Here is a 16,879-nt window from a genome sequence, read left to right on the forward strand (position 1 = left end):
TTCTTTTTTGTTTCTTCAATTTACAGGTATTTTATAATACAATGTATAAGCAGTAAACATATAGTTAAACATACCTCCTTTTTTATACTTGAACACGCTGATTCTCCCCTCACACTGGTATTCAATTTGTGGTCTTTCTGTTTTCTTTTTCTACTCTGTATTAAACTGCTAGTTGAGGGCCCTTCAGTCAAATCTGACTGAAACTGAAATATAAAAAAATAAACCATACAGTTGATACAACTTTGATTTTATTGAAAATTTCTAAACCTAAACTTATATCTCAATTATCCTGTAATGGATTTCAGTGGGTTTTTTTTGTGCATTTATACATTTTTACAGAATGTGCACAATACATGGATAACAACATCATGTAGATCATTTAAGAAGACAATATGAACAGAATCAGATGACATGTTTAAATTTCATTGCAATTTATCTTTGTTTTTGTTAAGAAAGTCATCTATGCTGTCAAGAATTGCAAATACACCATTTACAGCGTATGAATATCAATGCAAAATAGAACATTACATTCTTATATCCATTCTTTTTGACTGAAATTTCATTTATGCGTAAACCTTTTTTCATATAGTGAATGTATACCATGTATACTGTAGGTACTACTCCAAACTTGATATTATTCAAATAATCTTAACTACCTATTAATTTACTGGTATTATATCAATGTATATCAGGGTGTTATTTTCATTATTGCAAATTGTAAACACTAAAATTAGGATTTGGTCAATGATAAGTACACATTGAAAAATAAAAATATTTTCACCAAAATATAACTTATTAAATATCAACTGGAAAGAAAGTATACATGTATTATGCATACCCAATTGTCAGGTTCTCTGATTCCTGGATACTTGTTATGTCTCGGGGACGCTAATTCTGGAAGAATTGCTTTCATATAGAATGCTTTCAGCTTAGGTAGCATAATGGATTCCCAAAATGATGACTCCTTTGTTATCCTTTGAATATGAATTTCATAAGGGTTGATGGTTCGAACAATGAAATCTAACCATGGTAAACTTGTAATATTTAATAAACCCTGAGATTGGTAGTAAAAGTTGTGGTTTTTCTTCAGTCGCAGTTCTATGTCATGATTAAGTTCTAAACAAAATTAGAAACGGATTTTATTGCTTCAGCCAAAGATATAGGTTTGTTGTAGAGAACATTCTTTATTTCAATAATTCCGGTTCTATAATTATTTTCTAAGACGATGCCATCAGGACTTGCAGCCAAACATTTGTGAATAGGATACATGTATAATAAGTCCACACTGTTCAATTTTGATAGATATATTTTTCTTTAACATGTACTGAATATATTCCAAAATAGTAATTCTTTCCTGACTCAGTCCAAAACGTGTTGATTTATTTCCAGAAAATGTACAGTAAAGAAGAGAAGATAATAGTTTAGCAACGGGTAATTTTGAATTTCTTTTAACAATGCGGCCAAAATTTGATGAGGTTAAACGTTTTTTGCGCTGTTCTGACCAATATGTGGATATACTTTGAGATGTTGTTTCTAACTCAATTTTCTTAATTTCAGATGGTGTAGTATCTATTTCTGTAGTACAAAATTTCTCCTTGATGGTTTCTAGTTGTTGAGTTGATATGTCATTCTCTGTCTGAATGCATTCATTCCCATACTGTCTTTTGGCTTTGCGCGATGTTGCCTCTTTGGACGCTTTCATTTTTCTTTTCCATCTATTTTGCTTGATTTCAGGTTTTGATTTGGAGGTGTTGTTGATGTTGATATTTTTCTCTCTGGTGTTATATAATCTCTGAAAATAGTGACCACTGATAGACTGGGTACTTGACTCCCACACTTTCATTGTTTCTTAGAGCTGCTCCATAGCATCTAGTGCGCCATGAACCTCTGTTGCAGTGATTATACATCTTACCCTCACAAATTTGGTCCGCATGTGCATCCACGACTCTGCTAAGTTGCTTGTAAAATTTCCAATGAGGTTTGATGATTTCTTTGCAATGTTGTTCAAGAGGATTGCTATGTCTCGGCGCATTTCGCTATCTATGTAAGAAGGTATCAAGTTGGATGAGAGTCTTGCCTCTTCCTGCTCCTCAACATTTGACCCCGCTGTCCACATGTCAGTTTGTTCCTGAAAAATACATTCGGATCCAAAATTGCTGTTTTTTTCTTCATTATTATTTAAAGTTGGGGTATTTTCATTGGCAGTTATTTTCGCCTTGCAAAAATCAGAACAGTTGGAATGTTCTCCATATATGTGGTTGAGTGAATTTCTAATATCATGTTCTAATTTTTTGATAGCCTCTTTTCTGTCTTCTTCTAGCGATCTCATACGGATAGCACATCGTACAGCACTAGTCAATCTAATTCTTGTACTTTTGCAGAGTCTTCCTTTTCCTTTATAAGATGGGTTATCATCCACTAGTTTTTCCAGGTTTGATCTTAAACATTTGCATGCATGGTTTGAACATTCTATCTTTTTCACGTGGCAAACCCAAACAGGAACCTTTTCCATAATTTTTGCCATAACAGACGAATCTCCATCACCAATAATTTCCATATAGCGGACACCATGATCATTAGCTTTAAGGAAGCCTTCAACAATGATGTCTGACTCCATTGCCTGACTTGACTCTTTCCAATTTTTAAAGCAGATATGATATAACGGTTCAATGTCTAATGTGGCTGCTCGGTTACAAATATAACATTACTAGTATTTGTTTCTTATACCAATATGTAGAATTTTTTTGGTTTCTGCTCCGATGATGACAGCAACACCTAACGCATTGTAGGTGTGCTTATGAGAACGCTTACTCCACCCACCATCACAAATGACCCTTATACTGGGCAAACCTGTAAACCAAAATATTTGATTACTTACCATTTTAATGTAAAGATAAAATACTTTGCTGATCGCAGCCTGATACGACCGACGAGGTTGAACCCTGAAAAGTTTGCGCAAATTGGTACACAATATTCAAGCTTGATACTGTATGAATTTGGATTGTGATAAATTTTTGACATAATATAGGTTTCTGACACAAATTAAATGTGGTCAAAGATCTTACAAATGTATTGCGCAATACTGTGAAATTGAAGATTTCTTCTGGAAACTTTTAAAAAATTTAAAATTTGAGAATTTTTGAAAAAATTATGAACCCCTTAAAAAAGTTGGGGAAAAAATCCACCCAAACTTTTGGAAACCCCCTTGGAACAATTACCCCCAAACTCAATCCCAGCCTTTTCTTTGTAGTATTGAACCTTGAAGTAAAATTTCAGAGAGATCCATACACTTAAACACAAATTATTGTCTTGAACATTTGTAGAAACTAGAAAAATGATTGGTTTTTGCCCCTAATTCCTACATGTTTTTGGCAATTACCCCAAACTTAATCCCAGCCTTCCCTTTGTGATATGGAAACTTCTGGTACAATTTCAGAGAGATCCATATACTTACACACAAGTTATTGTCTGGAAACTACAAAAATGCTTGTTTTTGGCCCTTAATTCTTAACTGTTGGCACCATAACCCCCAAAATGAATCCTAACTTTCTACTTATGGTATTAAACATTGTGGTACAATTTCAGAGCAATCAAAATATTTTTACACAAGTTATTATCCTGAAACTATAAAAATGCTTCTTTTGGGTCCCTTTAGGGCCCCTAATTCCTAAACAAATGGGCCCATCATTTTTCAAAATCAATCTCATCCTTTCTTTTGTGGTAATTGAACCTAAATAAAAAATTTCATAGACATCCATTCACTTAAACTTAAGTTATTGTCCGGAAAACAAATGTGTCTTCTGACAACGACAACAACGACGACGCAGACGACATCATAGCATTATATGATCTAAAAAGGAATTTTGCAGTCCTATAAAAACTTATAGCTATGAACAAACCATAGGAATATGATTTATAGTTTAAAATATTATCCAGCCCTGAATTTTTTTGGCAAAAATTTAGCGTTCTCACTAAGGCAAGTCAATGAGCCTGGGACAATTGAAATTATGTGTAAACTCATAATTTTAAAACTGGCGAGTCTATCAAATATGCACCAACATTGAAAAATGTTGAATCAACTGAGCACATGTACCATAACTTTTTAACAAGGATTTTTAAATAATGTAAATATAATTTCATTTCCTTGAACATGTTGAACTGTTCTATTTTGTCATGGAGACTGAAATAGTGATTTATATCGAAATAAATTTGCATCTTCACACTGTTGGAGTAACCAGGGCCAAAAATGTCCCCTAGACTTGCCATCAGAATTCCTTAGTGAAAACCCTTAGTTACTTATTTATAAAAATTACTTTTATGAGTTTGCGTTTGTGACATTTATTTTATTTCTTCAATTTCTGGTTCATACATGTTTTTTCGCAGTCATATCGGATCACAATGGTGATATGCATAGTGTTGTTAGAGTGACACACACACTCCTAGTGGTTAATTTTCTTTACTATTTATAAGCTGTGTTAACTGTTGTTAGCCTCACATGACAATTGCAAGGTAAAATATATGCCACTATCCATCATAATATTGTTTTGCAGCAAATTCAAGCCAAATTTAAGATCCTTTATACATGTCAATCTGTATTACAGGAAATACATGTACTATTGTACCAATTTTGTACATAATCTTCTACAGAAATAATGCAGGAAATATTTGATACTGGACATTGGATGTGTTCTGGTTGATATTTTAGTCGTACATATCTTAGATAAAAGATTTTTTTTTATTATAGTTGTTATTGGCTTTGAACTAGCGGCCAGCAACTGTGAGTACTTTAAGACTTGTAGCCAGTGAACCTTTTGTTGTGCTCATGTATAAAATCCTGGTAACATCTGCTCTGTTTTTTTTATATTGTTTTCTGGTTTGGGTCGATCTGATGAGCCCTTTTCAACTGATGTTTATAATTTGTTCTTATGTTGTAACGTTACACTACTAGGTTGACTCTTCAGAACATGTTTAACCATGCAAAATTCTATTAAGTTCCTGTCACAATCCTGTAGTTCGGCTGTTGATTGCTCATGTTCGCCATATTTGTTTTACATAAATTGTTATGATATAAATTAGGCCATTAGTTTTATCAATGGAATAGTTTCTTTTTTTATGTAAGTGCCTTATATCATGTATATAGCTGACTATATGGTATGGGTTTGTCTCATTGTTGAAGGTCATACAGTTGCTTATAATTGCACCTGCCTAAAGTATGATGTCCTTGGTGAGAAAGTGTTCTAAGTAGCCATACTATTATAATCATTTGCCAGTCGACACTAAGCTCAGGAGTTCAAATCTTCATTAAATAGGATTTATATATATATATAAACAAGTCTAAAGTGAAAACAACGTTCAAACCTAGGATTGCGTTGGATAAAAACCGCAATCTTTATACGTGTGCATGCAAAACAAATTTCTTGGTAGAGGGGTCTAAATACAGCACAAACAACATTTTCCAAAAGACCTAAAAAGTGAAAACGTATATTTTAACAAAACGCATTTGACTAGCAGGTCGAACAACGGATGTTCTTAAACCCTGCTGACTGCCATTGGCGATTGCCAAATAAACGGATCCCCAGATGTAACAAAATGGATCTTAACTTTTAATTTAATACCAAACAGAAAACAATAAACTTGCGGAAAAGATGGTATACCGCAAACAAAAGGTGCAAAATTAGTACACCATATCCGGATTTCGACAATTAATGTCTCTTCAGTGATGTTAGGAATCGACACGGTATTTGGAAGGCCATATAATTTACCTCAATTTAGGATAGACTCTTGAATTTTGAAGAGTCGAAATAGGATGAACGGATCATATAAACCCGAAGGAAAATATAATACAAGTCCAAACGAAAAATATAAACAAGTCTAAATTGAAAACAACGTTCAAACCTATGATTGCGTTGGATAAAAATCTTTATACGTGTGCATGCAAAACAAATTTCTTGGTAGAGGGTCTAAATACAGCACAAACAACATTTTCCAAAAGACCTAAAAAGTGAAAAAGTATATTTTAACAAAACGCATTTGACTAGCAGGTCGAACAACGGATGTTCTTAAACCCTGCTGACTGTCAAATTCATTAATCTATAACCTGTTGAAGCAACGTTGTGTACAGTTTTCTTCAAACCTTCACGGTCATGATAAACACGATACCTTTCTTTCAATCTCAATAAATTTAGGGTTGTTTTTTTGTTGTAATATGAGTGAATGAAAGTTCTGGTAAGTGTCACTTTATTTCCTTCTGATGATGAGCATTTATACACATTTGTTTGTCTGCCACTGGTGTATTTCCCATCTATTCCTTGTTTTCTGTAGCGTCCAGATGCCATTCCAAACTTTGTAGATGATTTCCTACCTCCTCTCCTTGTGACAGCCATAATAAACAGCGAATAATCAACAATTTGTATATAATATAAATAACTATATAGAAATGACCTTGGCTTTTTTCCTCCAGTGTTCAATAAAATGGTAACACAATATAAGACGAATAAACAAACATCTTTTTTCATGTTTGTATTGATATAAATTGCCAAAAGGCATAATCTGTACATTAAAACAACAAAGAAAGTGTTTTTTTTATCAATTGCAATAATGAAAACAACACCAGTGATCAACGATCACGAAACAGAAAGTAGGGTTTAATAGGGGATCGGTATAAAATATGGGTGATCAAACACAATGGGGACATAAAAGGGTATCAACCTACCAACTCGATAGCGTAACATCTAAGTATTTACTCCGTAAATTAGTATACTACTCATTTCCATTTTTCTTGTTCAAAGATCAGCCTAACAGCATCTTCCTGTGCATAACCGGAAGTACCTACAAAGAAAATAGTCCCTGTTGGTTTGATAGAATAATTAAATATTGTATGATCGTTTAACCATAAATTGATTTTAAAAACTTTATTTTAATTGTTGTTGACAAATTTCAGAAAATTTAAAAAATTTTTTTTACTTACTAAAAATGCGTATGAATGGACTTTATTTGGTGAGATGAAGAACGATGTCGAACAGAAACAAAGTGTAAACAATGATATTATGAGAGCAATGGTTAACTTAGGATGAAACCGATCGTGAAATTATTAAACGTATGGAAAATTTTCGACATAAACAATTGCAAAGTAAACTTATATAGCCGGATGATGGAAAATATATCGAGTAAAAACAGTGTAAAATTGTAGTGGCGAGTTACAACATGGCGGCGCCCATATTCTAAAACATTGCTGGAAAAGTTTCCAATTTAGGCATAAACGATTACAGTAGGTACAATTTAATTGCTGGCAGCAACTACCTATGAACACAAAAACACGTTTTTGTTATTTTCTTTCTGTCTACTGTGTCCCTTATTTCTACACATTTTCTTTCCCGAATCGTGTATTTTTGTGGCAAGGAACATATTTTTACAAAGTTTACATGAAATCGGAAAAGAATTTAAATAAATAAATTTTTGTTATGTTTTATTTCAAGCTGGGACAGTTAAGAAATGCTAAATTATATCTTTATGTTATGCCCATTACAAAGTAAATATTGCATCAAAATGTATTGAATTGTGGTAGCCATTTTGGAATCAAAGTATAAATATGAACCTTAAAGTATATTTTTTCGGACGTTCAAGATATCATTTATAATCCGTAAAACAAATCTAACGAAATTGACGAGATTGTTCATAACTATACAACACCTTATGTGCAATAACACTACAATTTTCCTTTAGACATTTTTTGGAAAACAGAATCGTAAATCCAACGCAAACAAAGGTGAATTACGATGAAATATTTATAAAGAGACTGTCAAAAATGGGGAATGAAGCAACGTTAAAAATGATGTTGATAACCCATGATATAAAAATGTTGTTCCGTGGATAACCTTTCTATCCGCTTTTTAGTTTAAAAAAATCCTTTTTTTATGATAACTGCATGTGATCACAAGTGTGTAATTTTATAGCCATTGTTTAATGTAAATAAGAATATGAAAAAAAAAGATTTTATAATATGTGTATAATATCTGCAACATAGAGTCTAACGAGTAAAGTAATTGAATTGCTATACTGGGAAAAAAGAACAATAAGATTGTTATTATTGTTTATGTTTACAATCCGAAAAATTAAAATAAAATGAACTTCGGTTTCAACCAATGAAATGTCGTACACCATTCATTCACACCATTCCCGACCGCACGTAACACAATCACACCATTCCTCATACACCATTACATCATTCCCCTTACACCATACACCATAGGACCATACACCTTCTACCATTGCACCATATGCCATACACCATTACACCATACACGTTTTTTTGGGAAGTTTACACCATCCAAGGGCTGTAACAAGGTAACTATTCACCTTAGTCAAATGATGTGAATGTAAATAACTATAGGTTACTTAACGACCTTCAACAATGAGTAAACCAAAATGTATTTGGCTATACAGACGCCGACATGACAATTATTAGACAATACAAACGAGTAAACTAAAGGCTTGATTTATAACAAATCAATTAACGAAAACGAATATGACAGACAACAACCAATGACACCGACTGACTTCGGAAAGGATTTCTTTATACATGTTCTCTTTTTCAGTTGCTGTGAAAATAGTCCGCACGGTAAACGTTCGAAAAAGAGGTGAGTTTCAAAGTATGTTATGACCTATTGCAAACATTACCTTAGTTGGAATCGATCACTTGACTGCTGATACGTTAAAACATATATGAAATATCTTAAGGATGATCGCTTCTCTGTTTCAAAATAAAAAGCTTTTTAAAAGACTATTATGAATTGAAAGTATATAAATAAAGGAACTAAAAAGGCAGAAAAAAATTAAGGATCTGTGTGTTTGTTTTCAAGATATAATTAAAAACAACAGTAGTATACCGCTGTTCGAAAGTCATAAATCGATTAAGAGAAAACAAATCCGGGTTACAAACTAAAACTGAGGGAAACACATCAACTATAAGAGGAAGACAACGAAACAACAGAAACACTGAATGCAACAAAAAACAAAAGACAGTGCAACACACACAGAAACGAACTATAAGATAAAAACTGCCATTTTCTTGACTTGGTACAGGACATTTATGAAAAAATGGTGGGTTGAACTTGGTTTTGTGTTTTGCCATTGAAAAGTTGGCGGGAAATAATTCTCTATAGACTTTTCCTACATTAAACATTGGCATATTTTTCTTTCAAAAGTATGAAAAAATAACAAGGATGTTAAAGGATTTTCGAATACGGCTTTTTAACACTATATGTAATAGAATTATGTAAAGAAAAGTATTGGTTAGCACTACATGGATAAAACCAGATGATTCCGAATATCTGTCAAAAATCCAAAAACAAGAAGAACTACCATACTTAATATTATGACAATACAATTTGCAGTAAGTCATTTCACAGCTATATTAATTGTGAAAAGAACATGTATACACAGTTTGATTAGGGGCCAGCTGAGGACCATTTCCGGGTGCGGGATTTTCTCGCTGCGTTGAAGACCCATTGGTGGCCTTCGGCTGTTGTTTGCTCTTTGGTCGGTTTGTTGTCTCTTTGACATTTTCCCCGTTTCCATTCATAATTTTATCGAAGTACAGGAATAAACTTGAATTGCGAGATTAAATGAGGAAACAATATTTATTTTATATGGTATCTTAACCTATTTATCTTACATGAAATACCAGATAACTATAAACAGAAACTATGCATGACTAAAAGACTAATTTCATAATTTGTTTTACAGAACATGAAATAAATACTAAAAATTCTTTAGAGAGACAGGTTATTGGTAATTGGAAAAAACTGAAGCAAACAATTAACCCTGATTTAATGCTGCGCTCAATTGTTAAGGAAGGAATTATCGAAACAGGTATTGAACAAAATTTACAGAAGAAATCACCGAATCTTCAAAAGAATCACTACTTGATATGTCTAATTCGAAAAGGAAGTGTTAAAACATGTTTAAGTATTTTACGAAGGCAAGGGAAATCTACTATGAAAGTACTTAAGGAACCAGTTGTTAATCCAAAATGGGGTAAAAGAAGTAAGTAGCCTATTATTTGATATGAATGTGTTGAGGTATCTTGTTTTGACAAATTCTTAACGTGAATGTTTACTATTAAATGATTTTCATCACAATATAAGATAAAAAGTAAAAATACCGAACTCCGAGGAAAATTATGCGCTAAATATGCCAAATTAGCTATTGTTTATGGTTAAATTTCATGCATCAAACCGCAGTTTTGAAATACTACATTGAATGATAATTCTATTATTCTTATTTTTATAGTTATTATTAAATATATTCAATGAAAAAAAAAAAATCTTTACACATGTACATAAACCAGGTTCTTAATTGTAAGACGTTATGAATGATAAATTAGATATTTAAAGAAATGTTTCTCAAACAGTCTCTTAAATTTGGTACATGCTTTTGAGACTTTATATAGTTGTAAACATTATGTTTTAAAAAATAACTTTTCCTCTGTTTATTAGAAATTACTTCATAATAAACCTTAGAATTATACTTACAACAATACATATGGACTTACTAATTGGCATTCCGTACGGTAACTTTTAGTTGTTTCTTTCTGTGTCATTTGGTCTCTTGTGAAGATCTAGAGTAGTTTCATTCACAATAATACCACAACTTTTTTTTATATCTGAAGAAAGAAACAAAAACACTGCCATCAAATACCAAATATATTAACGTAATGTATGTTTTGATTACCCTCGATCGAAATGACTCTTTTAGTTTGTTTATTCCACATATTGTATGAAATAGGTTTAGAACACTGTCGTCAACAGCTGGATAAATCTAAAGCATCGTTACTCGAATTCTTCAATCCAGACCAAGTTGTGGACAATTTCCTTGAGAGTTTTATTTTTGACATTAATGATTATGAAGAAATACTGAACTGTGAAGACTCAATGACTATGAAACAATGTTTTATAGAGAAATTAGAAAATTCATTATACAAAGGCTCATTTGAATGCTTATTAAAAGTGTTACAAGATGACGATGTTGGTTTTTTGTCAGAAGAATTAAAAACAGGTTTAATTCCAGGTAAGCTATTTTCATATTATTATACTCATAATTGGTATCGTTAATAGATTGGCTCTTGAATGTTGATGGCAGCACATTAACTTTGCATACACAACACAAATTTGTGTTGAGCTAAACATGAGATTTCGCAATTTTGCATTATCCAATCATGAGTTAAAATATTTTGGTTGAAAATGTGATATTAACCATAGCAGGATGTTGCTTTTAAAGCATATTAAGTTCTATTGAGACTACAACACAAAAATAGTCCTAGATTATATATATTTCAAAAACTGTTATGATCTTAATTTGAACCAGGTAGGATATAGAATTGCTTATAATTTGTTATATAGCCTCATGACAAAGGAATAGATTAGTTAGCTTGTTGAAATAAACGCATTTCCATCATGAGATAACTTGACATTTTATAAAGAAACCTCATTGACTTAAGGTATATCATAATGTGTAGGTTATTTGTGGAAGTTGTTTTTGGGAGATCTTTTTAATTGTCTCTTTTAAAATAATGCACAACTTGGGAACACGAATTTGGTAAATCATATGTTCATTTATGTATTAATGGCAAATATTGGTAAATTATACAAACAACTGTCTATTCGTGATAACAAAATGTTGGCCTCAATTTCCCTTTAAGTATTTATGTGTTTGGTTATTGTCGTTTGTTATCTATGATACGTTTTCATGTTTAACCTAATATACATACTTCGTTATTTCAATAAATGTAAGAAATATAAAATTAGATGTAAAAAGTGGATGTGATAACTGTTTCTTTAATTTCAGCGATAGGTTGCAACTGTGAAGATGGAATAATCTATTCAAATTGTAAAGGTAATGTTTAAGGTTAATACTTTTATTTTCTGTCTAGACATCTGTGGTTGCAAATTGAGTATTGATCAATCACAATACATATTCATTATTAAGTAGATAAAAAGAAGAAAAAAATATTCATCCTGTTTGAAAGATATTTTTTTAAAGTCCTCTCAAAGTACAGAATAGATTAATACCAAATTAATGATATTTCTTATGAGGGTGGTGAAATTATGCACCATGTGTTTTTTTTAATATCCATTGAGGGTTTATGGGAAAAACCTATGATACAAAAAAAGAGATAATAGTAGTGGTATATTGCAAGTAACTGCGGTTTGCAACTCCTTCATAACCACCTAATGGTTTGATGTGAAAGTTGTATTAGATACTTAATAAATATTCAGTTCTGCATCATATATTTATTTCTACAAGATAATTACCAGAGAGGGATTGTCCAAAAAAGAGAAATATCACTAATAAAGAAGAGCGCCTGCTAAACCACAATTTCTCCCAAACTAATTATATTACATTGCGTACAATTATTATTTGTCTAAATTGGATCTTTTATACTTTGTTGATATATTATTTGGGCTAAACAAAAAGAAATGGCATTAAGATATTTTGCAAATTGAGAAAATTTAGAATTTGAAAAATTATCAAATTTTACCATCATAGTAGTTTCGTTAAAGTTTGGATATTTAGACCATAATAAGCAAATATAGGCAAAATTCTAACCTGAGGTATTAAAAAGTAAAACAACAAAATACCGAACTCCCATGAGAACTCAAATCGGAACATCCCTTATCAAATGGCAAAACTCAAACGCTCAAACACATCAAATGAATTGAAAACAACTGTCCTGAATTGATACAGACATTTCCTTATGTAGAAAATAGTGGATTAAACCTAGTTTTATAGGTAGCAAAAACTCAAACTTGTATGACAGTCGCATACAATTCCATTATATTGAAAACAATGTGTGAACAAAACAAACAGACATAATAGGCAAACATGCAAAAAAATTTGGGTACATAACCCTGTTTCATAAAAGATCTGCCTAGACACTGATGACGTTTTATAAAGTCTGAGTATCATCAGCAAGCTCTTGGATACCTAATGAGATGGGAAATATATATCACATATACAGGTGAAATTGGTATATTGCTACAATGTTTGGGGAAATCGATAATTTCAAAATTAAAATCGTCTCGTTTGTCGTAGAATCTTATTTGCCAGATACATGTTGATAAACACTGGTATTTGTCAGTCTAAAACTGCTGAAAATGTCTAAATTGTAGCTTTATTTTTCCAATAAATGGCCATATAGAGTATGCGTTTCATAAAGAGACTGCCATTTAACATTTAATATTAAAAGAATATTTTGCACAGGGAGTAATTGCCATAAAGGTATCATGTATTCACAATTTCAGGTTAATGTTATAATATTTCATTTGGAGAGTATTGCATGGTTTTCTGTTAGGCTGGCTTCGGTTTTAATTTATGAATAAACTAATTCGCATACCATATACGCATCTACTTTACTACAATCAGTACCGTATACGTATGTAAAGATTAATCAAGATGCTCTGAAACGTCATGGTTATTTACATAAAATGTGGTTGTGTTTATGTACAATGTGTACGGTTTACATTATATGATCAAACACTTAAGTCTTAATATATTACTCTTGTTTAATAAAATATTTGTTTTAAGAAAGATTTAATAAAATGTATTTTATTGTTTCAGTTCCAGAGGACAACTATGAAGTCAATTTAACATTATCGTCCGGAAACTTAAATGAAAAAATTCAATTCGAATTTTGGGATTCATCTTGTGGTTGTCTTATTTGGTTGGCTAAAACATTTGCAGTGTACCCGGTCACATCTTTTGTCACCGGAAGTGCCACTTTCGACCCTTTATCCAATACCACTCTTAAACAACTCAAAGAAGGATCACAGTGCGGAAACTGGTCACATTTTATTGAAACTGTTTTTGATAATGAATATTTACGAAATTCGTTAAAGAATGGAAATGTCCTCATTGAAATGAATGTTTCAATAAATAGCGTTAGAACTGAAGGTAAACAAGGTAAGATATAGAAATTTACGAGTGTCCTTAAAATAAAATAAAATAAAACTCAAAAACAAACATCAAGAAAAAATATATGAAAAAAAGATTTTGACATACTCAATAGATACATGCATAGATATAAGAAGATGTGGTATGAGTGCCAATGAGACAACTCTCCATACAATTTGTAAAAGTAAACCATTATAGGTCGAAGTACGGTCTTCAACACGGAGCCTTGGCCCAAACCGAACAGCAAACTATAAAGGGCCCCAAAATGACTAGTGTAAAACCATTGAAACGAGAAAACCAACGGTCTAATCTATTTAAAAAAACGAGAAACAAGAAACACTTATGAACCACATCAACAAACGACAGCCACTCAACATCAGATTCATGAGTTAGGACAGGTGCAAACAAATGCAGCGGGTTTAAACGTTTTAATAGGTACCAACCTTCACCCTTACCAGGAACAATAGTGTAACATCACAACATAGAAAGACTCACTAAAAAATATCAAGTGAAATGGCTTAACTCAATCAAAAGACATATTAACACTAATGAACATACACTGAACGAGTAAATTTGATCTATGATACAATGTAAATACAAAATCATTAAAATAAGGGGTGAATAATTAAGGCAACAGTAGTATACCGCTGTATGCTGTAAATCAATAAAAAAAAACAACAATAAACTTGAACAAAAAGCTGCCATATACAATATTATACACAGGTAAATGAAAATAATTCTGTGAAAAGGTATACAGTTTAAAAGAGAATGGAAATATTTTTTACTAAATAAATAATTTTGTTGTTCATAGCACGAAGAAGTGAAAATTTATATTATCAATTTTAATGTATATTTGTTTTTTGTTATTGATCTTAGAACAACAAAGCTGTACATGCATGTGAATTTATCTTTATAGTGTGTTTTTGTATTTAAGTCTAAGATAAAACTTTTGTTATTAGTGGTTATTGGCTTTGAACTAGCTGTCAGTAACTACGAGTACTATCTGTACTTTGTGTAATTTTTTTTGTTAGGACTGTATTAGTACACTACTACCTCATGTCTGTGTTTTTTTTAACATAAACATATGTATGAGAAGGAGGAAAACCATACATAATGACTGAAAGAGAGATTTGTAAAATTCTTTGTCGGCGTTTCAATTTTCAAACCTGACCAGTACTGACATTACCGTAATAAAATTAGAATAACAAACAATGAATAAAAATAAACTTTCTTAACTTCTGTATTATTGTTTTATGAATACCTCCGTTGCCACATTTGTTTTTTTTAACCTGCAATTAGCTAGCTATTGTACAAATTACAGGTACATAAATAAATGTTTCCTGTCACCCGTTTCTATGTTGAGCAAGCGGTTATATTGATATTTCTTTTGCATAACAGTTCATTTTGGGTTCATCTTTGCGGTCCCCATCTAAACTATGTCGATTTCTCTGAAATATTAGAGACAATGATTTGGATTTTAACAACTAAAGTTTCAAGTGTCGGGTGTAAATTGCAGGATAAAAACAATATATGTACATTACCGGAAAATAAAACAAAATTTTACATTTTCCGACAATGTACATATATTGTTTTTATCCTGCAATTTACACCCGACACTTGAATTTTTTAGTTGTTAAAATATTGTATATGTATCATTCACCTGTTTGTATACTAGTTTTTACACTCAAATGTTTTTCTTTTTTTAGACAAACTATCACTACCATACTCAACGGAAGACAATTTATTTAATATCATTACAGCAAACAAAACTTTTCTTCAGTCAAATATTGACGTGGAGGAGCTAATAAGAGATTTTTCAGAAAAAAGGCAAACTATATTTCAAGAATGTGATGGTATACCAGGAATAGATCAAAAGTCACAAACGTTCGTCAACTTGCTAGGAAAAAACACAGACCTTATAGAGCAATTCATTCGGATATTAAAGAAAAAGCGAGAAAAAAACAAGAAAATATTGGATAGATTACATACTTTTCAGAAAGTATTTCATTCAAGTAAGACTTTAGATATGTATGGTTAACCTACAAATATATGTTGGTTTAAAAAGATAAGGAGACAATATCAGAATATGACAGAAATAATTCCCAATTACAAAGCAGAACATAAAAGGTAAAATGGAAAACAAGTATTCAATTAAATCTCTTCGGATTGCATTACTTGTGGTACAAATGATACCTTCTAGTTATTCTATTTTCAAAAGAAATTGAATCTTGGTCCAAGATGTTGATGGTATACATGAGGCATACATAAGGCACTTGTAGATTAACCTGCATGACATTATGGAACTTTTTTTTCAGTTATTAAAACACGTTAGATTAGTACGTTTATTACACACCATTATTGTTTTCAGATGCTGATATGTTACCTGATAATATCACGTATTATTTTCCGGAGCTAATTTCCATAGCAGATGATTTCGAAAATTTAAGAAATATTTTTGAAGAAAGGAATATCTTCTGTAGGGAACTAGACATTATTCAAGAAAAATGTAATAAAAATAATAATCGACACAAAATGATAGTTTTTGTAATTGCAATTTTGAAATCTGGAAGTACACGTACAATGCGTTCGTTAGTTGATGCTTTGTTTATGTATGAACACGATTCATTAGCAGAAAGATTACTTCAAAGAAAAGAAAACAACATAGAAGAGCCGGGTTTGAATTTTAAAGGCAAGTTTATAATTTTGTAAAATTATTTTAATTAACAACATTCTTTTATATAGTTTTGAGTTGATATTGAATTTCAATTTCTGAGAATTTTTAGGTCATTATAACAATTTTATCATCACAAACAACAATAACATTTTTTATTTATTTTGAGTCCGATGCAGTTTTCTGGATTAACCGTTATCAGGAATGCTCAAACCAAAACACACGAAAGCTTATGATGAACAATTCTATAAATACTTA

The 16,879-nt window shown here is 31.4% G+C and overlaps 1 protein-coding gene across 1 annotated transcript in view; it reads left to right on the plus strand.

The window, feature by feature from the left end:
* LOC127736657 (uncharacterized) overlaps positions 1 to 16,659 on the plus strand; it is a 35,746-nt gene extending 19,087 nt beyond the window's left edge. The window contains exons 6-12 of the mRNA XM_052247215.1: positions 8,595 to 8,636; positions 9,745 to 10,044; positions 10,786 to 11,067; positions 11,845 to 11,892; positions 13,618 to 13,959; positions 15,657 to 15,962; positions 16,319 to 16,659. Coding sequence (XP_052103175.1) covers positions 8,595 to 8,636; positions 9,745 to 10,044; positions 10,786 to 11,067; positions 11,845 to 11,892; positions 13,618 to 13,959; positions 15,657 to 15,962; positions 16,319 to 16,659 — 1,661 coding nt within the window. The remainder of the gene's footprint in view (positions 1 to 8,594; positions 8,637 to 9,744; positions 10,045 to 10,785; positions 11,068 to 11,844; positions 11,893 to 13,617; positions 13,960 to 15,656; positions 15,963 to 16,318) is intronic.
* Positions 16,660 to 16,879: the final 220 nt, after the last annotated feature.

Source organism: Mytilus californianus, unplaced genomic scaffold (assembly GCF_021869535.1).
Source record: "Mytilus californianus isolate M0D057914Y unplaced genomic scaffold, xbMytCali1.0.p SCAF_35, whole genome shotgun sequence".
NCBI lineage: Eukaryota > Metazoa > Mollusca > Bivalvia > Mytilida > Mytilidae > Mytilus > Mytilus californianus.